At 46.5% G+C, this 22,915-nt stretch overlaps 1 protein-coding gene across 2 annotated transcripts in view; it reads right to left on the bottom strand.

Annotated features, from left to right (window-relative positions):
* Positions 1 to 22,915, bottom strand: part of LOC119403989 (receptor-type tyrosine-protein phosphatase mu) — a 963,694-nt gene that overhangs the window by 377,011 nt on the left and 563,768 nt on the right. The window contains exons 7-9 of one of the 2 annotated variants that reach the window (XM_049419317.1): positions 11,638 to 11,735; positions 9,531 to 9,557; positions 4,197 to 4,313 (exon numbers count right to left, since the gene is read on the bottom strand). In XM_049419317.1, the coding sequence (XP_049275274.1) occupies positions 4,197 to 4,313; positions 9,531 to 9,557; positions 11,638 to 11,735 (242 nt within the window). The remainder of the gene's footprint in view (positions 1 to 4,196; positions 4,314 to 9,530; positions 9,558 to 11,637; positions 11,736 to 22,915) is intronic. The other variant, XM_049419318.1, reaches the window with a different exon arrangement.

Here is a 22,915-nt window from a genome sequence, read left to right as displayed (position 1 = left end):
AATAATAGCTGCACATTTAGACGTGTATGTCTGCATGCTTATGCGAGCCAGTGCTATATGAGATGCTAATTCTGAAAAAATGCTGCAACACTTGCGCTTGAACTATTACAGAATGTTTTTGTGTATAGTTAGTGTTGGTACTGGCATAAATCTTGAATTCTCAAGCACAGTTTGTATTAGCTGCTGTACTAGCCAAAGCTAGGGATGTTGCATGACAGCTTATATTTAAATAAAGGTGCACGTAAAGCTTCATGGTATGGAACAGTGGCGTAGCCAGGGGGGGGAGTTGAACCCCCCAGCCCCCCTCCCTGAAAATTTTCAATTTTGCTTGCGTATATATACACACAGACATGCAAACCCATGCACAAACATACATAAAGCATGGCTGACTCCCCCCACCCCGAAAAAAAATTCTGGCTACGCCCCTGGTATGGAACATGAGGGAGGTTGACTGGGACACGTAAAGCTCAACGTTTATGGGTGTGCTATTAATGTGAAAGCGTGCTTTTTATTTGCAGCTGTTATTTGCAACTATGACACCTATTGAGTATAAGATTTGTTCTTCTATATCTACTGTTTAGTATTATACGTTTGCATGTCGTGTCCCATGATCCGGATCAAGCAGGATGCTACTGACTGCACATTTTTAAAACAGGTGAATATTTATTCCTAGAAGTGAAGATGACTACCCGAGTTCAGCCTGTTTTAGCATTTTGCTAGTTTATACATTAAAGTGTCGTTAAGCTGAAAGCATACTCGACTGGATGATGTGGAGTGAAATAATACGGGTCGTTGTAGATCCGATCACATCGCGTAGCCAAGGAAGGAATCACTTTCACTCGTCGACAACGGGTGGAATACGAAAAGAACCTTGAACATGCCATGTTCCCCAACACAGGTCTGCACCAGATCGCTCTTCGGCGCTGATATGTGGTCAACTGAGACATGTTGTAGATCTTAACGTTCATGAAACTTCAAGGTGTAAAACAAGTGTATATTTAATTTGGGGTTGTTATTTAGATTTAGGAGTGCCCATTAAATATTACAATGTTTCATGTTAATCTTTGCATTATTCAGTATAATTGTTCACATGATCCTTCTGAATCCTTCAAGCCACTTCCGCCTTTTGAAGAAATAGCATGGTTTTATCCTTGAAAGCTGGATCATATTGTTACTTCATTCGATTTCAAGCATTGCTAGCTTCTTTTGATGCGACGATTGGCGGGAAACAAATGTTCCAACGGGTGATGCAAGCGATTTCATGCGTGCTCTTTCCGCGCCAGTCATGCACTATACGTTTCATGGTTTCTGGAAGCCAAGGGAGCATCACTTCCAACTGTCAACAACGAACGAACCACGAGAACGAACAACCTCAGACCCGCCGTCCTCCCCAGCAAGACAATTCCACGGTATCGCTCGTCGGCGCCGTCAGCCTCGAGCTCGGGAGACTGCATTGTTTTTCTGCGAAGGCTCGTTGTTCTTTCGACTCAACAACAACATTTATCTGTCGTCTATATTATACCTGTCGGAGAGAAATGAGCGCGCCCGTTCTGAAAGCTGGCCCGTCGCCCCGTACGCGCTGCACTACACGAAACCCATCTGTTGCGCGAATAAGCGATTATGTGTTTTAATCCGATTCCCTGAGATGATTCTCTACACAATGCTGTCCGTATAAACGCACCGACATCAACGTTATGTTCGCGAAGCACGTGGAAGACTGTACTTCGCCGAGTGGAGATGATATCAGCTGACTTCCCCCGCCTGTACTGCGTCAAACATCGCAGAATACTTTTCTTTGCCGGCTGGTTGCACACCAGGGCACGTTCGGCTGCTGTATGATGCCGGCAAATGAAAATGCACTCGGAAACACATCGTTCATTTTTCACCTCTGTCTCCGTGCGGGATGCGCAAGTCGTCGGACGAGTAACATAATTCCACACACAAACTGACTGTGACTGCCCGCGAGGGTTCGCTTAAGGTCGTGTACACGTTACACGCGCATATATACGCGAACGATGCCTCTCACATATGCGAAATTATAGCGTTGTAACCTATCATAAAATCGTCCCAGATAACGTGAAGTGCATATATAAAACCGCGTAAGTCCACACAGACCGTGTGGTGCGGTGGTGTAGTGGTTACAGTGTTTGCTTGTCACGCGTTTGGCCTGGGTTCAAATCCCCGTGGTGGAGTGTGTGTGTTGATACATGGTCTATGACTCTCTGTGCAGTGTTCATGTGATGTGTAAATGCATATTCATGAGTTGGAAGGCTGAAAAGAACAAAAGAAATAAAAGAGGAAGGCATGCAAAATCAATTAAAATGTAGCAGAATTTCTATCTAAAAAAATTTGCGAAAAGTACCACATATATTTTGACCGCATATTGAGCCGTATATAAGCCGGACAGATTTGACCTGAAATACCGCTTAACCGAATCGACGTTATGCGTTACTTTAAGCGGTCACTTTTAAATGGCCTTCTGGCAACGAGATGGCTTCGCATATGGAAGAGCCGCTTAAACTTAGGCCGCATAAGAAAGAGCCGCTTAGCCAGAGGCCGCGTAAAAGGCCGCATAAGAGAGCCGTATAAGCAGGCCGCTTAGAGAGCCATTTATAGGCGTCGAAAATTTGACCTACTTAACGCGTTATATGCGTTGTTTTAAGCGGTCGTTTGCTAAGAGTGTACGCCCGCATAATTATATATTTGTTTTCAAAATCGCCTTGGCAACCTGTAAATGCGTAAACAGTAGTGGAAATAAAGTAGACAGAAGAATAAAGCACAGATCTCATTTTGGGAGCGCGTTGCAAAAGACATACTGCAGTGATCAGACCGGAAAAACAGTGCAGAGACTTAGCTAATGTAAGGAATGCAAGATAAAAAGATGCAAGATGGTAGCTAAAAAATGACTTGTGCAAATAATCAAGTTATTATTTCATAAATTCTTTGAATAATTGTAGCAGGAGGTCCAAAATACAGTACGCCAAAATATTTTCTGTTAGGTAAACGCTTGCTCTTTATCATCACTACCAGTGGTGCTAACGTTGTTAAATTCTTATTTTCATATAAGTTAATTCATGGCATGCAAGTCAAATTTACATCCACGAGATCCTTCAAATCGCTGATATGTAAAATCCACGCGACACAAAGGAACCCCATTCTTGCATGCATCACATTTCGTTACGGAGCAAGACGCAAGAGAATCTTCAGTAACGACACTGTAGCAACATCAGAATTTGCGCGATAGACGCGGCGCAGGACAGTGGCTAAGAGCAAGTGTCGCGGCATTGGCGCAACTAAAAAGAAAAGAAATTGAGCAAACAAAAGGTACGTGGGCTGGGCGTAGACGTCCGCGCGCTTGTCTTCCTCATCTTCTGCCCTCACTGCGGTACTCTGGCGGAAAAATAAACGTGCGCCACTGCCCTAAGACTTTATCAGATGGCTTAGTTGTACCAGCATCAGCTTGAGAAGCGGAGCTTGGCCAGCGATTACTGTTTCGCACGGTTGTGTTGCGATAGAAGTATCTTGTATCTTAAGATACACGATACATTATCGAATGTATCGGAAATACAGATACAAGATACCCATAGTGTATTTAAGATAGCATCTAAGATACACGTATATTCGATACTGCCCAGCACTGTACAGTGAGATCTTTGTGATTTGAGTTAATATATATTAACTCAAATCACAAAGATCTCACTGTATTCATGTGTGTTACCCAATAAACATGGTTTGAAGCTTAGCGCTCGTACTGTGTACGTCTTTCTTTTGCCACCGTTTTTATGCTCTATGAATTCGAAGACATTCATCTTTGGCAACGTGCTGCACTTGTTCAGGAAAGCTTGCGTATTTGAAGAGCTATGTTAATGATCTGTTGGTGGCGCAGTTATAGTTTTTCGAGACCCACACGTATTCAAAGGGGCAAGAGCGGAGAGGCATGTCGACTAACCATAGTCGGGCCCGGTGGGCTACCCCAAATATCGGGTTGGGAAGATGCCAGATACCTGGCATCTTCTCTTTGTGTGGCGCTGTGTGGTGTTCCTGTGTGCATTCTCGTGTCCGTGTTTCCTTTCGCGCTACACCAAAAGCCAGATACCTGCTTGTGAGAACAGTACGTTCAAGGCTGCTGCTGCAGTAGCTTTTGGCTAGTAGCCTAGCAACAGACAGTGAGAAAATAAGAGGTGCAGTGTACGAACCTTGTGGATTTTAAACGTCCGGATGGTGTAGTCCACGAACACCTCCTCTGACACCAGCGTCACCATGATGTCTCCATATTTGCTGCAAGTCTCGGGCCAGTACCGCTCAACCTTTCGCTGCTCGAGAAAATTGAAAGAAACAAGCAGCGGCATCACGAAGGCTGTACTCGTCAGGTGCACCCAGCAAACAGACGTCAACGCTGATCAGTGTTTGATTTATGTTTTATTTCTTCTCCTTCTCAAACACAAATATATGAGGTATACTTAAAAACAAGTAGTTTCGCAGATGCTACGACGGGGCGGTGTGATGGACGTGGGACTCCAAGAAGAAATCCCTTTCACATATTGAAACAGTTTGCTTGAAAACGCGATATATTCTTCACTACGTTCACCAGGCGCTGTGGGTGAGTGTGGCATCCTTCTGAAGAGCGACTGCTCTTACCTTTTAACAGCGGAGATGTTTAAGCTAGAGGTACGGCGCCAAGGTGTTCGCAAGAACTCAGGCGGGTAGGCGCCACAGAAATTGGGCAAGCCCCACTACGGAGTGCCGTAGGTGCGAAAGAAAGCGAAGCCATTAAATGGAGAGCGGTAAGGAAGGAGGCCTGAGGTGGGAGAGAGCAAAGCCTAGTAAAACGAGGAGAGCTGAGGCAAGGAGCCGCGAAGGAGGCGCGACTAGTGATGCAGAACTATCGATGGCACTATCGATACTATCGATAGCTGAGTCACTATCGAACTATCGATGGTAAAAGATACTATCGATAGCGCTATCGATATAAAAAATTCGATGGTACTATCGATAGTGTAAAATCAACACCATGAACTCATTGCAGAATAAACATGCTTCCCCGCGCGGGTGGTACGTAGTGCAGCCGGAGGAGCAGAGCAGAGTGAAGGGCAAGGGAGTTGACATGTTCTTCGCCAGAGGGCTTTGCTCACACGTGAAGTCTCGAATCACTGGAAAATTTCAGAGTACCGCAAAGGTAGGCTGCACGCGGGCAACATTGGGCGGCGGCGGCCATCTCCCTTCCGGACTGTCTGGTGCGTTGGTAGCGTGTGTTGAGAAGTTACCGATCTTTTCGCCTCGATGCCGTGTTACACTCGGCGTAACTGCAATATGTGTGTGTGTGTGTTTCTTCAAAAGGATATCAGAAGTGATTTCGAGTCATCGACAATCATGAATCGATTGCGCGGCAAGCGGTGTAGCTAATGAAACGTGCGGCGAATGTTGCCATGTGCTCGCGAACTCTCTTCGTGGCTTCATCGGTCTCTTTTCGTTTCACGGCCGGGTGTGTTTGCAAGGTCCGGAGCTGTTTAGTTGCATTAGCGTAATGACCGTGCGAGATGCCATTTACTTCGACACTTGGTGAATGTTCACTGTTTGCACTAGCTTTGCAGTCGGTGCTCAGGTTCACTTCATAGCGCAATCGAGAATGCTATCGAACATCGAGAACATTTTTTGCTGTGACCATTTCTCACCTACTAAACAGTATTGTAAGGGTAGCTCGGCGCAATGCAGCATTAGCAACATTTTTGTTTTGAAAAAAATAAAATACGCTTAAGTTTATCAACCAAGTTTATCAACAGAGTTCCACACTTCAGTTTTGCGCTGTCAAATGATCATGTGACAACTGCCTTCAAGGTATACAGTAAACAGTTACTACTTTATTAAGTCTTCGATTCCGCTCTCGTGCGTGACACGCTTATAACTCAAATGCATGCACGATCTGTTCAACAGATCGAGATATAAACAGCCGAGCAAATAGAAAGGTATGTAGTACGTAGTTTTCAATATCGCTGAACATAGCCAACCGAAAAGGCGAAGTATCCTGTTGCAGGAGAGCTTTTCGAGCCAAGTTTGTGTAGTTCACTGCAGAAAGGAGCGTACTTCGAGGGGGGTGAATTCATTACGCGGCCAACTATGCAGCCACGTACAACGACGCTCTTTGACGTTAATGTTTCTCACACGGAATGCAAAAATATACGAAATTCCCGGAGTAGCTCACCAGCAACGTTGAGCTACTCTTTGGCATCTGCATGACGCGTTTAAAAAAGCGACGAAGTGCTTCTAGGGACCGTGGCCCTGCTAAATGTCCGGCCGCGCTCTGCATTCAACGCGCCTGCACCCAAAGCGCTTTGAAGGGATATGGCGGCGAGAAGTCACGTGAGGCAAGCAAGCCAATCGCGTCGGCGGTGGCGCGCGGAAAACAGATGCGGTACTTTGAATTTTTCTAGTGACTCTAGTGAAGTCAAACTGTTCAGCTGTAGCGGAAAAGAAGGCGTTACACGTGGTGGAACTGCGTGGCTTCAAACTTACATAGCATTTTATGATTTCAAAATTTTAAAAAATATATCAAGACCTAGGTTTGTTAATTGTAAGGTGTAACTGGTTGCTTTTAGATGTGAATTTATTGATGGACATATTCCGCCATTTTCACTGCGGAAATAATATATTTCTTTGCCGAAAACATGCTCCTAAAGTACGCGAATCTGATAGCAGGCTATCGCAAATATTTTGGCAATATGGTCTGCCAGCAACAGTATTATTATTCACATCACTATCGATAGTATGGTCACGTGGTTGTGACGGTGAAGAATGCTGCAGCGAGGCTGAAAAATACGGAGCTCTTTATGTGGGCGAACTTGCACCTAGAAAATCAATACTCAAAATACAAGCGATACACGCTGCGCACTGATAGCGGCCAGAACAGTCGTCGGCCGTCGAGTAATCTGATGATCGGTGGAACGCGTCGTCTTTTATACATCATTCATGGAGCAGCTCCAGCGTTGTCACTGGTGCTCGCGTAAGCTCTCGAATAAACTTGACTATCTTATTTAAAAATTGTAGCGCTATATCAGACGAGGACAAGAAGAAAGGTACATGACAGGACGGGCGTGTACCTTCTTCTTGTCCTCGTCTAATATAGCGCTACAATTTTTAAATAAGAATGTATCACCAACTAGCCCCACAACGTGTTTTATTAAGTAAACCTTACTATTCATTTCCGACGCGTAATCTTAACAGAATAATCTCAAACAACCGTGAAGCTTCTCAAACCTTACGGCGCGGTCTGCTTCAAACGTTAACAGTCTTTGTGGTTGAAACCTGAATACATCAAAACAAAGCAATAAACACGCGTGGCAGTAATATCGCTAGTAATGGTACCACTGATTGCACTATCGATAGTTTGTCGATCGTAGTGCTATCGATAGTTTCAAAACAACTATCGATAATATCGATAGTCAATTTACCGATAGTTCTGCATCACTAGGCGGGACTCGAGCGTTAAGGAAAAAACTCTGCGCGGAGTTTTCGGAGGAGGAGAAGAAATAGATAAAACAAAAAGATTTCTTGCCGAGGTGGAATTCGAAGCCGGGTACCCACGGTTCGAAGGCGAGCTTCGTAAGCACTCGGCTACCCAGTCACAGCAGCAGAATGAGCATAAACGGGAATCATGATTCCATTTCTATGGGCGAGGAAAATATATAAAGAGAAAGAAAAGTAAAAACAACGAAAAACAGAAAAAGCCAGAAATAGAGAAAGAGACAGGAAAAAACGAGAAAAAAAAGGGAGAGAGAATGAAAGAAATAAAGAATTGGAAAGAAAGAGAAATAGAGAGAAAGAATGGTGCAGTGTAGCAAGAAGGCGGGAAGGGGAGTGAGGAGGAGGGAAGAAAGAAGGGCAAGGTCACCAGCTTCATTGATTGCACATTCTAGTGCGTAGCTCAGCCACGATACCCGAGCGGACCATGCCGATAGCGCTTCGACCCTCCGCATGCGCGGGCCAGCCATCAGTGTAAAAGCGCCCATACAAGATCTGAATGCGTTACTGTCCAGCTTCTAACGGAATCTGAGGCAGCTGGCTCGGAAAATGAGTTGCGCAGGGGTGCGGCGGCTCAGAAGTGAGGGCTTTCTGGCGTCCTCGTATTTCTCCGTCACAGAGTACTTGACACATACCTGGTTAAACTAAGTACCCAAGGTTCGATATTTCTGAATCTGAGATCCCGTACACCACCACTTCCTCGTCCAGTATACATTAAATGAATTACAAACTAAACGTTTAATTGCCGTCTGTTACGATACTTCATAAGTGGAAATTTCCGGGCAGTCCTTTAGGTGCTATTTTGTATTGTATGAGGGAAATGATGTGGAATAACTTGCAAGAAAAATTGGCTGCGCACAAACTAGACGCAGAGCACACAGACCTGTCTAGTTTGTGCGCAACCAATTTTCCTGGAAGTATGAAACAACTCGCCCAGAAGAGAGTTCCAATGAATTTGGGAGAGATATGAAAGCATTTCTCGGGAGCGATGGCATCCTGCAGCAGCGGCAGGGTCCTCTCTGCGGCATTGCTTAAGCCTCTACTGGTTGCTTAGGAGCAGCCGCAGTCAAAGCACTTGAACCGGTGGTGTCGCGCGTATAAGGACTTGGCCGAGACTATTTTGCGAGTTGCATGGATGGAGCGGACAATTTTTCGGGGTGGCACATCGCATTATTGCGCGGGCTGCTTTCGCATTAGCCGACCATGCACCGCTCGAATCGCCCTACACTGTGCTCTCGAGCAGCGCTGCGTTTTCGCCGGCCTCTTTTCGTCACTCATCCTCCACTCTCCTCTTACGCAGAAGAAGCCACACTCCTGAGCGGGCGCTCAAAGGCTGCGTTTCACACATTTTCCAGTTGCGGACTCAAGGTCCAAGCAGAGTGGGCGGTGCATATGAAAACAGAAGAGTAGTGAACAAACAAAAAAAGAAGAAACAGCTCAGCAATTTGTGTACAATAATGTTGTTTCGATGAAAAACATACAAACGAACCAGCAGCCAGGTATGATGCCATAAGGCTAATTCGCAGTGACATCCCCCGCTTCACTGGGACAGTTCCAAACATGTGTGATCGAGAAGTCATTGCGTGCAAAATATGAGTGGGTGCATTCTGTTGGTGATGTCGGGTAGGGCTGCTAGTTAGAGGTGATGAATCGAGAGCCGATTCGCTATTGTAAAGTTCAGAAAGAAAGTCTAGCCTGAAATGAAAACCGCGCCCCACGGGCTTCCTTTTTCGAGTGAGTAAGTGCGTTGATTCACCGAAGCGATAATTTTGCGTTGTATCGGGTTAAGACGCAATGGCATATATAAGCATATCTTTTTGTATGACTTTTGTAGACGCTTGTTTTCTCACTCTCTGTTTCCAATTGAAAACGAAAACGTGCCATATAAGGCTACAAATCACGTGCTTGGGCGCACATGGTGGCTACCCAAGACAAGCCAAAGAAAGCCCTCGCGCGAAACGGGTGTTGCTTAGCACTGACATGCTTGTCGTGCAAAATAAAAGATTAGCACTCACGGAGATTCCTGTGGTTATCCTGATCGGCTGCAGCGTCCATCAAGAGAGCACAGGAATAAAGGAGCACCACTTTTAGGTCGAAAACACACACAGAAGAATTCTACCAGTACAGAGCACCTCTACGTGACGCAGCTAGAGTTTGTACTCGACTACAGTCGAACCCCCCAATAACGAAATGGCCGGCTCTCGTGAGAATTTAGTTGTCGCGAAACTAAGAAAATACGCACACCAGTTACTTCGCACAACCAAAGTTTCAAGAAGCTGCTGATCTTGGTCTGTTTCACGTTGCTTTTAAGGAACTTGACGGCTCGAGTCTTGCAGCTTTGCACAGCTTCTTCGCGAGCCCGAGGAAAGTGCGAATGACGTCAAAAGCATCTCGCGCTTTGTTGCCTTCCTCACTCTCATATTCCTTGCGCACACTTTCGATGATAGCGTCGTCTCTAAACTTATAGGTTCCCAACTGGCTCATAGATCGAAAAAAAATGCTGCGGTTCACTGCCGGAAACTTTCGTTATTGCGGGAGTGCTTTTTAAAATCTCTTCGCTGTCGAGAGGGGGCAAATGCATTGAACTCTATGGACGTCCGCCGGCCACGCCAGATTCCTTCGTTGCAGCGAGAATTTCTTTCTTCAGGGCTTTCGTTATCGAGGGGTTCAATTGCATATCTGAGAAAAGACACAGTTTGGAAAATCACCCCACCGAAAAAAAAAAATGGTCCGGTTATCGCCCAGGGTGTATTCTGCCGGACCTCACCTTGGCGATGTGTTCAGATCGTTGTAATTACTTGAAAAATGAATTCAGTGGACGGATACAGAAAACTGGAAGGCAGCTGCGCAATCTTGAGAGATTTTGATGACAATTATTCGTAATTTGGCCGGCCCGCTGCAATCATCGGCCTTGGACTCGCAATTATTAAGAAGACAGGGAGCAATATGGTAACGGTGTTATCGCATTCGCTTCCATCATACTACTGCACCAGACCGTAGTAAACGACGGTTAAATTATCTTTGGGCTTTTTCGTCAATCCACCGTAAACTGAAAAAAAAAAACCCTCGGTGACAGACTTGAGCACACAATTTGTAGCGCTTTTACTTAGTCCGACTAAATCACCTATCAAGCGTCATAACAGAGGCTCCAAAACTGCAGCCGCTTTCTTTCCCACGAAAGTTTTGCCTTGGATCCGGTGCGAAAAACTTGTCTCGGGGAAAAAGGATAGAAATCGGCCACATGGGCAAGAGAAGAATCTTAGTCAAGTTGCCAGTAGTTCATGATCGCATTTAGCGCAGCGCGCGAATGGCTCTACTTGGATAAAAAAACTAGAACGAGAAACCGCTCTGCTTTGTCCCCCCTAAAAAGAAAACCAGCCATGCGCGCGCTTTATTAAACGGAGTCATAATATAAACACTCACCGTCAATGTTTCTTAAAACACTGTCTTGATATGTACAAAGGGTACTCTAAAAAAACTCAGAAGAATAGGTAGTAGAGAGAAGTACTCGCTAACAAGGGGAACATTTCTTACAGAGGCGAGTTAACATACGCTGAACTACGCAGGAAGGCGCCAGAAGGCCATGACAAGGGATATTTGCTAAATAATGTAAGGCAGAAAAGTAAGGAGTAAGGTAATAAGAAAAGCCAGACAACCTTCTCCCAGGGTACTACTGAAGAACATCCTCGAATGCCCACAAAACTTCACAGCGGCGATCAACAGCGAACTATGAGGAAAACGGTGGGGCTTCTGGTGCTCTGTAAGACGCACATTAAGATGGCGCACCCCGATTGTTACACTTACATTCGGTCCCACGTAACTTAGCTCTCTGGCGTAGCAAACAGCGTTCGCTTCATGTGGCTTAGCGTTGAACTGCGTCATTGCTTAATTAACATCACTGTACATAGCTCTTGCCGTTCACAAAGTTACCTTTATAGGAAAATAAAACAAATATACGTCGTTTTCCGAAGACGGAGAATATTGAAGAGCCGCGGGTTTGCTCTCCATGTTGTACTTCAAGGCCAAGCACGCTCGTGCAGTAGCGACATCGGCTTCGTGCGCAAACAGTTACTAAGGACGAAATGGTAGACACAGAAAGTCTTCGGCCCATCCAGCACTTACCTTTCCGTCTTCCACCAGGTTCGCAGCCATAATAAATTTGCAGATTTCTTCTTGCCATACCATGCGCCAGAAGTCGGACACTGTTTTCTCCACAGGACCTGCGTCGGCACCACAAGCACATTGAATTTAAATTTTGTGAATTCACTTGAAAACTCGATAACCGCGCATTAAACACAAGTTTTAAGTGCGGAGCACTTTAGTGGCCCGGTCGTATGCTGTCGTCGCTTGGTGTAACGCAGGCAATACCACGCATAAAAATAGAAAAAAAAAGAACGAATAGAACGAAGGAGAGTAAGAAAAGGAAGAAAAATAGCAAGTGCGAGAAAGAGAAATAAATAGATAAAGAGCGAGGAAGAAATTAATAGAAATAAAGAGAGGGACAAAGAGAAAGGATGGAGGAAAGAAAGAAGAGAAACAAAGCCCAGCTGCGCAATCACTACTCCTTGAGGCTTGGCACCACAACCACTGCGAAGCTGCCTTTTTTATCTCTTAAAGACTGGATAAGCCCTTGAAAGCAGTATTGAGAAGTGGGCCAATTTCTATGTTGCAAATGACGAAGCGTGACAAAGAAAGCTAAATCCAGCGTGTAATGTAGCGCTAATTATGCGATTAGTGTAGGTCTTGGTGTAGTTCTATATCCTGCGCTTAGTGCAGCTCGCCTACCGTGAAACCTGAACAAGTGCGTAGCGCGGGTAACCCAGCGATTGCCTGTTGCAGATAAAAGATCGAAGCTTTCACACATGGCTTAGCAATGCCGTGTGTTGCTTTGCGCTACAATTTTTTTTCCTTTCACACATTACTGCAGGACGACGAGCGAAGGCTCACTTGTTGCGCACAGGAGCACACCGCTACTCACGCGCATAGCAACCTTCCTCGGTGAGCAGTAAGACAGGACAACGCACTCATGTAAGACAGTGTCACTGTTGCTAAGATAATATTGTCAAAGAGAAAGCCCTATACGAGTCAAGAAATACAGTGTCGGCAACCGGCGGCGTGCACACGCGTGGTACCCACATGACCTCACAGCGCCACCAAGTTAGCCTAAGGGCTAAATGTCACATGGCGACATCAGTGACGTCATATTATGAGGTCGTCGCAAGAACTGTCGCTTGGTCAAAGGCGGATCGATTCTGTAGGTTGCGGAACACCGTGTAATGTGCACAAAGCTTCAGAAATGGGGTGGAGGGGGTGCATTCCCTTGCGAATGTAACTGCGAGTTTCTCATGAGAGCCTACGGTTTCGCCTGGGCTCTCAGTATCGTTAGCGACTGTGAACATTCTCAGTCAGCCTTTTCCCCGCCGCTAAACCCATCGGACAGCGAAGCACGCGAGTGTAGCTAGCAAGATCAAGTGGTGCCATGAGCCCGCCACTAGATTTCAAATGCGGGTACTTACATCTCAGGGGTATAGAAAGTTGCTTGGTACAATTGCATCATTGAAGCAGCGCAAAAAGGAGTGATTCTTTGACTAGATTGCCCCCTGGACTTCAGCACGCGTTTCCCTTGTTTCGATTCGTTTTCCTGGCTGCTCTTCAATTCCGAGTAAGTGCTCGCCCTGCCATCCTTGCCTACGTCTTTCAGCGCTGCTTCAACAACGCAATTACACCTCATTCTTCAAAGTGAGGTCGCGTGACTTGCCGGCTCGGGCCATGGCGAAAAAGGAATTTTTATTTTCCTACAAAATTACAAAGCACTGGTTCCACAATCGATTTGACACTGAATTACATTGGCACAGGTTCCACAATAAAGTCACGCACAATATTTCACATTTTCACAGTCAATATTTTAGCACTCGCACCACAAGACATGAGAGTGGGTTTTATGTAGTTCGTAGTCCCTGTATAGGGGCAAAAGTGAGCGTAACCCTGTTATTGGCGATTTTTACAAATGCACACGAACAACGTTTCAAGAATTCCTCTTCAGCCAAGAGAAAAAATTCTGTATCCAAGTGATCTAGTACAATATTGTACATCCGCATCAGCATCGGCCACTGGTTTTGGCGAGCCTTTGCCTGCTTGACTGCTAATCCCCTGTTTTCCCACAATGTAAACATCCCGGCGGCCAACACTAGTCGTGCCAATGCGCCGTTGGGGCACCTGCCTCTTTTAACAAACCTTTCTATACCCAACGAGTGGTACGCCTGGTCCACGAGGGACCAGAAAATCTTGGCCACGCGGGCCATGGCGCTTCAGCGAACGCCTCGCTTCAGTGAATCGCCGGATTAGCGTTAACTGAGCGCTTCCTATAATCTACATGACCTTCTTGCGTGCCCAGCTGCCTGGCCTTGGTATATTACAAGCAATATAAGCCTCTATTGAAAGTGCGAATCGCATGTCCGGTATTTTGTACCGAAAGTACCACTATGTTTACGCCTTTAACTTAATATTTAAAAAAATATTTAAATGGAGCGGCCGTAGCAAGTGTTGAGCTTTTCAATTGTGTCACAATAGTCGGTACAACGCATTGATATGCTTTCCATGAATTCTTGTTCAGCAACCGTGGGTCTATAGCCCAGTCGTTATGACACTTTGCTTTCGACCGCCGGGGCCCGGCTTCAAACGGCGCGCGCAGGAAAATCTATTGTTTCATTTATGCCTTTATTACGCCGGACGACACCGGCGGGGGCTTCACAAAGACGAATAAGCTGCAAAACGTGGTTCTATATATGGCTTAGAAACCTACACCAGGCCAAAAGTTTTGATTTATTAGTACGTACACGAGGCAAAGTACGCTTAAAGTGGAACTCCGGTGCATTTTCGACCATATTGAGATAATGCCGTTTTCAAATAGTATTAACAGTCCTGTAACAGTAAGGGTGGTTGATTTTGCTGAGAGGCTAGTCAATAATTTTAAATAAGCAATAAACGAAGAGTGGAAACCGAAACAGGGAGCTAACTGCTCCTTGCTGGGTATGCGATGACACGCCGCCATGGCTGGGTGTAAACATAGCACACGCGCTACTTCTATCACGGGAAAAGCAAGGTGGCGATGTCATCCGAAGCGGAATCATGCTGTGCCAGCCCGTCTCAACTTAGCAGTGTCGAGTTTTGCGATAATTGAGCGGGGGATTATCGCCTTTTGATTTCTACCCGCCGGCGCTTGAAGTAGCGGACGTGACCCGCATCGATCTCCTCGTTGCTCAGTATTGGGCGTGCTTACTGTAAGACTCGATGTCAATGATCACTTAGACGCTATGCAGCTACCAAAGCCGAACTTTGCTCGCGTCGTCGCCACCTCATAGAAGAAAGCGCGCGCTGGAACCGTCTGCTGGGCGAGGCGGTGTCGGAAAAGAGTAGACACGTTACGTCACATACACAGGGTGGCCCGCGTTAACAGGCGCGATTCCGGAATTGGCTACCAATTTTAAAATTCATTTTCTAAAAAAAAAAGCCGGCAGATCCCACGCATTGTGGGAATCGATGTAATGCGAAGCAGCCAGCAAAGAGCTGCATACATCGTCTTGTATGTCATTGAGGAAAATGCGTGTCATGGTTTTCATGTTAACTCCTATTATTTATGTTCGTCACACAGTAACGTCGCGCAATACCAACTTGGGGGTCGATCAACCTAGAGAAACGGCCGCCAGGGCACCATGAGCGTGGCACGTAAGTCATGCTGTACATGACATGCGTGTCATGATTTTCATGATAACTCGTGTTATTTATGTTCGTCACACGGTCACATCGCAAGATGCCAATTTTGGTGTATATAAAGCTAGCGAAACGGCCGCCAGCGCCCCATGAGCGTGGCACGTAAGTCATGCTGTACATGACATGCGTGTCATGATTTTCATGTTAACTCGTTGTTATTTATGTTCGTCACACAGTCACGTCACAAGATACCAATTTTGGTGTATATCAAGCTAGCGAAACGGCCGCCAGCGCACCATGAGCGTAGCATGTAAATCATGCTGTACATGACATTCGTGTCATGATTTTCATGTTATGACTTGTCATTTATGTTCGTCATACAGTCATGTTACGCCATACCAATTTTCGTGCACATTCGATTAACCAAGCGACCAGGAGAGCACGAAGTCGTAGGCGGCTAGATAGATAGATAGATAGATAGATAGATACGGTCAAAGTCGCAGAAGTTCGCTAAGAAATGCTTCGCATTTAAAAACTAAATGACTTACGATTGTATAATTTGGCACATATCATCAGGGTACCGAAGAGAACATATGTTGAAAGTTTAATTGAAATCGGTGAATATCAAAAAATCCCCGGAGTTCCCCTTAAGGTCACTGGTTCACATCGTTCTTCATTAAACAGATGCCCTGGCAAGTAAAGTTTTGTTATCACCCGATGACGTGTGCGACACAAATATGAACACGAAAACTGGAAAGAAGGCTACTTTTCGCCAAATGGGCAGCCTCGATACCCCTTAAGGCTACAAAAGTAGTGATGCAGAACTATCGATGGTACTATCGATACTATCGATAGCTGAGTTACTATCGAACTATCGATGGTGAATAATACTATCGATAGCGCTATCGATAGTAAAAATTCGATGGTACTATCGATAGTATAAAATCAACAGCACGGACTCACTGCAGAATAAACTTGGTTCGCCGCGCGCGTGGTACATAGTGGAGCCGGAGGAGCATGCTGAAGGGAGAGAAAGTTGACATGCTTGTGTTCATCACCAGAGTGCTTTGCTGACACATGATAATAAAGTCAAACTGTTCAGCTGTAGCGGAAAGGAAGCCTTTACTTGTGCTGGGACTGCGCGGCTTCAGATTAATATTGCATTTTATGATTTCAAAATAAAACAAATATCTGGAAGGTAATTGTAAGGTGTAACGGGTTGCTTTTGGATACGAATTTATTAATGGCTATATTCCGCCATTTTCACTGCGGAAATAATTAATTTCTCTGCCAAAAATTGCTCATAAATTAAGCGAAGCTGGCTGTAGACTATCGCAAATATTTCGGCAATATGGCCGGCCAGCAACCGCATCATTATTCACACCACTATCTATAGTATTGCCACGTGGTTGTGATGCTGAAGAAGGCTGCAGCAAGAATGGGAAATACGGAGCTGTTTATTTGGGCGAACTTGTGCCCAGAAAATCAACTAAAAATACAAGCGATACACGCTGCGCACTGGTAGCGGTGGGGGCAATCGTCAGCCGATCAGTAATCTGATCATCGGTGGAACGCGTTGTCCTTTATACACTGTCATCAAACCTACCAGAGTTATCACTGGTGCTCGCGTAAGCTCTCGAATAAACTTGACTATTCGCGTCCGGCGCGTAATCTTAACAGAATGATCTCAAACAATTGTGAAATTTCTCAAACATTACCGCGCGGTCTGCGTCAAACGTTGCTAACAGTCTTTGTGGGTGAAACCCGAATACGTCAAAACGAAGCAATAAACACGGGTGGCAGTAATATCGCTATAGTAATATTAACGGTGGTACTACCGATTGCACTATCGATAGTTTGTCGATAGTAGCACTATCGATAGTTTGTTTACTCTATCGATAGTTTCAGAAAAACTATCGATACTATCGATAGTCAATTTATCGATAGTTCTGCATCACTATACAAAAGTTTTATGCCGGCCCCCCTGATCATCTAAGGGGGCGCTAAGTGTGCTCTATATCATTACTCAATCGGACCTCTTCTGGCATTTTTTAGAGTTTAGAGTTATGACCACGCAGGTCTCTGGCAATAACTGTGGCCGAAGACCCCTGGTGTTAGAACCCGCGAACTGTTTACGCCCCCCTGGAAAGCCGGAAACCAATGGCAGGCCGTTGTCAGAGACACGTCATCGCCTAACTTTCATTTTTGTATACTGTGGGGAGGTTGTTTTCCTTCGTACTCCACCAACAGGGGCGGAAACGTTGTGGTAGTAGTTCAACCCTCCCCCATAATGGAGAACCCTGGGCGTGCGCTCATGTCCATGGCTACTTTGTGCCATTTTGCCGCATGTTTCTTATCCTATGCCGATTATGTAAAAAGCAAGACTAAAGACTACCAATGGTTCTCGCTTTTTTTTTTTTCGTCATCCAGCCTCTGCGCACGCATGACCTCCCCCAGCCAGCAGGTTGGTGCGCATCGAGGCACTTCAACGCAACGCACCACGTGCCTGCGAAGACAATAGTAACGAAGTTGCGCGTATGGTGGCAAACACGTGCCTAGCCGGTTGCCCAGTTTTGGATGCTGATGATCATGGTTATGATGGCGCTCATGGTCTTATTTGCCTCTGACAAAAGCAGAGAACCGAAACAAAACGAAGCTCTACCGCTCCTGTCCATCGAGATTTGTCTACTTGAAGCTCGTATGGTACCATGGTCATTGCTAAGCGAATTTTGTCTACGGTTTCCAGGAAAAAAGTAGTTCAACGTTTAACGTTCCTGCCGAATGTAATGTTCAAAATTTACACTAAATTTGGCAAAAGCTTCGTTTGTTCTTGATAAACTATATGCAGGCGTATGGAGCTTATAAATTTTAAATTATTCTCACCTTTTTTTATGGCTTGAAAACCAAGCAAGAGTGAGGAAAAAACACGACTGATCCCTCCTTTGATAGGAATCGGCATAACCCGAAAGTGAAACATTTCTTCACATGGGTAGCTGAGCGTTTATTGTGCATTGTTTCGCCACAGGGGCGAAGGAATGAATGCTACAGAAAGAGTGTATGTCACTCTAAGAACGACAAGCAGCTCGAAACTTGCAGCGCGCTCTAAAGTGGAAAGGACTCGCGAAGAGAAGATACACAGGACGAGCGCGAACAACTCCCATGTGACAGTTATTAGTTCGTGAGATTGTGCAATGTTACTTGTTACTGTTACTGAGCAGCCTGCTCCTTTCGGAAACACGGCCGCTGCAGCAAGCGAAGTGACCTTCATGCTCTCTGTGACGTCAACGGAAGCTTGGGGTCAAAGCACAAAACGTAGAAAGCGCCCCCAACAGCGCGCACGACAGACATCCTATGTAGAGGCACGCTCGCATCGCAAAGCGCGGAGCGACGACCTTTAAAGCGCGCCTTGTGCGGTCTGCGCGCCATCTCGCTAGTAATAACAAGAACACGCTGAAGCCACCGAGCTCTGAGTAGCGCCAACGGCAAATGGTGTACATAAATAGCTCGCCGTTAGTAGGCTGGAGAACGGACGCTCTTGACCACGTGGTTTCGCGCCGCGCCCTGCGGAGCGAGGGGTCGTAGGTTCGACTTCCGGCAACGGAACTTTTTGAAGACGATAGTCTTCCTTGGGGAACTTAAACGCAGAAATCTTGGTATGTCTGTCTGTCTGTCTATCTGTTTGTCTTTCACCCGATTGAGCCACCCGGCCAAAGTTTAACCACTTGCTGAACGCCCAGCCATCTTGAACTGGTACCACCCTTCATACTTGTGGCCATTGTCGATCAAAAAACAAATGTTGCGCATATCTGACGCGCAACATCAATACGTAAGTATTAGGTTGTGTGTTCTTTTACTAGAAAATGCATAGATACGTAATTCAAAAGACCCTAGTGTTTCTTAGGCTGCGCGGAAAATGCTAGAATTTTTTGGCTGCGCTGCAAATGCGACGCTATGAGCGAGATGCGGCGATTCAACATCGAGGAAGAGGACTCATGTAGTACGGCTGGCAGACGACTATTGTCTTTCGACGACATTTGCAGCGAAGCACGCAGATACGCGGCCAATTTTTTTTCTTTTGGTTTGTTTCTTTGCCATGTGTTAGTGCATACTTTACGTCATATCTGTGACGAAAATACGACAGTAGCGCCGTGGTGGACCCCGGCGTAAAACACATTCGTGTTAAAAACTGTGCTTCTATTTCTATGTTTTTGCTGATTCAAAATGATACTGACACGCGGCTGTGACATCGAAGGCTGCAGCAAGATTGGGAAATAGGGAGCTATTATTGTGCCCGAAAAATGAAAAGTCAAGGTACGAGCAATTGACGTTGTACACTGATAGCAGCGAGAACTGCCGTGGGCCGTCGAGTAATCCGATCATTGGCGGAACGCGTCGTGTTTTATTCATCATTCATCGAACCATAAAGTGTTATCGTTGGTGATCGCGTATGTTCTCAAATAAACATGACTGTTTGCGTCCTGCGCATAATCTTAACAGAATGATCTCAAACAATCGCAAGCGTCCGATAAATAGCGGCACGGTCTGCGGCGAGCGTTCCTACCAGTTGTGAAACCTGAATACATCAAAGTAAAGCAATGAACAAGCGTGGCGATACCTCCCTCTTAAAAGCATGACGCCAGTGCTAAGAACGCGCGCCGTTCGCTCTCTCTCGCCACAATGCGAACGCTGAGGTGGTGGCGCCCTCTCTTGCACTCAAGCGACTGGATCGTCACGAGAGCAGACGACGGTGCACGCCGACACGCTGAGAGCATAGAGTGCTTCGCCCCTAAAACAGGACATGGAAGTGAAAAAAAAAAAAATGCCCGCAATACGAAAGAACGAACATAAGGCAAGCACAAGCTACAGTCCTCAGGCTCCTAAACCACCCTGAACCACCTTTGATATTCTTTCAAATATTTCTAGTAAACAAGCCCATCAAGTGCAGAATGCCGTCACGATCAACGATGCCACGGGTGTCATCGCTACCAGCCGCGAGCGCGCCACAAATTGCCAGAAACAATCCCTTCTCGTCTTCGGGCCTTTCCGGCCCTCCTAGTGGCGTGTGTGACGTGAACACGGTGAATCTGTGATGCATTCTGCAGGCGATGCTGCGATTCGTCGAACAAGAACCTACGACTTCCGGTGAGTCTGCAAGCAGCTGCACGCGCTCCTTGTTGTTCGTGGTGTTGCCCGTGTGTGCGCGCTTACGAATTGGCAATTGCGGCCCGCAACGCAAGTGCCAAATCGCTAGCGTACCAGCACAGTCACGCCTGGCGGTCTGATCCGCTGTGCGGACTGAATCCGAGAGTGTTTTGCGGTGGCTTTCACGCATCAGTGTGCGGTGCTTGGCTGCAAAAGCGCCGAATGGAAAAACGAAAAGACGCGACGCGTGTCACCGTACGGGTCCATTATGTTGGCGATCCTTTGAAAGCGAGCGCTCAACACAGGGTCCATACTGGCACAATTCGTAGGAGCACGGGCCGGCACGGCAACACCAGCAGTTAGCCGAGAAGCACGGAGTTCACGGAGTCGCGGCAACCGGAAGTGCCCGCTGTTTCGAAGAGCGCGTCAGCGATGACGGTATGTCACGTGAAATTGAGAGGGGCACTCGGCGAGGAGGGCAAAGCGGCTTTGGGAGAGGAGAGCAGCCGACGAGCGGAGGGTAGCGAAAGAAAGTGTTAAACGAGCGATCGCAGCGTTTCGATCATCGCGTGAAACTCCGCTATTACGGCACCGTTTTGAAAAATTTTTGCGGCTACGTTTTCCTTTTAGACTCGTGCACAACTGTCACACCACAACTAAACGTCGACCTCTGGGTGGTTTAGGGGCCGTTTAAGGAACACGATATGCACAACTTGTAGTCGTGCGCCACCTGCCATTTATGTTCAGCGAACACTCATGTCACACCATACCGATTTTGATACATGTCATGTTAACGAACCGGCTGCGAGAACAGAATTAGCATTGGATGTAAATCATGCCGTACGTGACAGGCATGTCACAATTTTCATGTTATGACGCGTCATTTATGTTCGGCATATAGTCGTGTCACACCATAGCAGTTTTGACGAAGGGTGCACGAGCAGTTAGTGAACGAAATAAGAGAAGCTCTTCACCAAGCTTTACCGAAGGGACATGACGTTGTGTTCCAGTGGCTGCCAGACATTGTGGTGTTGTGGGTAACAACCTCGCTGATGATGCTGCCCGGTCCGCCCACGAGGATGACAAGTTAGACGACAGACCGTTTTCCGAACAGAAGATCCTCGGATTGTGGCCCTACGCATCTCAGGCCAGCAAAGCGACGCGAGCATTGGTACTGTCCTTAAAATCGACCGGCTTAAGCGACCGCTTGTAGGCATTCAATGGACAGGCGCATATGTACCCTGACAGTGCCATCTTCCCCCTTCTTCCTTTCCTTTAATTCTTTCATGCCTTTCCCCCAGTGTAGGGTATCAAACCGGACGCGCGTCTGGTTAACCTCCCTGCCTTTCATTCATTTCCTTCGTCTTCCTCCGCCTCCTTGATACATATCATATTACCGAACCGGCCGCGATACCAGAATGAACGTTGAATGCAAATCATACCGTACATGGCAGACATGTCATGATTTTCATGTTATGACCTGTCATTTATGTTCGGCATACACTCATGTCACACCTTACCAATTTTCATAGATGTCATATTAACGAACTGGCCGCGAGAGCACCAGAACCGAGTTGGACAAGTCATGCCGTACAGGACATGCCTGTCATGATTTTCATGTTACCACCTGCCACTTATGTTCGGCATACACTCATGTCACCCAATACCAGTTTTGATACATCTCATGCTAAAATACCGTCCTCGAGAGCAGAATGACACATGCCACGCATATTTGGTGGCGTTAGATTCGAAACAGCAACGCACGAGGCCTGTACGCTAACCGGTATTCCGCTATGCCTTAACGAAGTACCGGACAGGCTAGAAATTAACGACACGAGGAACTATCACCAGCCTACCACGAATAGCTTCTCAAAGTGCAATGAACGAAAAATTATTTCCATTACCCTGCGCACTCTTCATCGGGTGACTCAAGCGCTTTTATCACTATTAGATGTGAAGCACCTTATAGCGGAGTTCAATCCGGTGGTGGTGGTGGTGTGCGGCGTGACCACCCTTACTTGCGCATGCGCAAACCCTCTCCACTTCCCATCTCCGCTCCCCTCCCCTTTCTCCTCCCCTCCCCCTTTCCCCCATCTCTCCTCTCCTTCCCCTTCCCCCTCCCATTTCCCTTTCCATTTCCCTCTCCACTTCCCATCTCCACTCCTCCTCTCTCATCTCTTCCCCCTCTCTCCTTCCCTTTCCCCATCCCCTTCCGCCTCCCCCTCTCCTTTCCACCTCTCCACTTCCCTCTCCCCTTTACCCCTCACCACTCCACCTCTGAAACGCGGGCTCTACATGCCGAAACACTGCTTCGCATCGCCTCATGGTCCCCTTTAGCGGGAGATGGTGTGATTTTTATCCTATTTTGTCATGCTGCCTTCTTTGCCAACGACGTCGTTTTGAAGAATACAATACTGTAAGACATTGTAACAGTGTACGGCACTTCGCACACGAACTTCAAGTAGAGGCGGAAATACCTTGACGCAGTTAATGTTACGCTGACAGCAACAATTAACAAATAGGGTAATGAAGTTTTTAACAGCGAAGC

The sequence above is a fragment of the Rhipicephalus sanguineus genome, chromosome 9 (assembly GCF_013339695.2).
Source record: "Rhipicephalus sanguineus isolate Rsan-2018 chromosome 9, BIME_Rsan_1.4, whole genome shotgun sequence".
NCBI lineage: Eukaryota > Metazoa > Arthropoda > Arachnida > Ixodida > Ixodidae > Rhipicephalus > Rhipicephalus sanguineus.
This window is presented reverse-complemented; position numbering and strand designations above follow the sequence as displayed.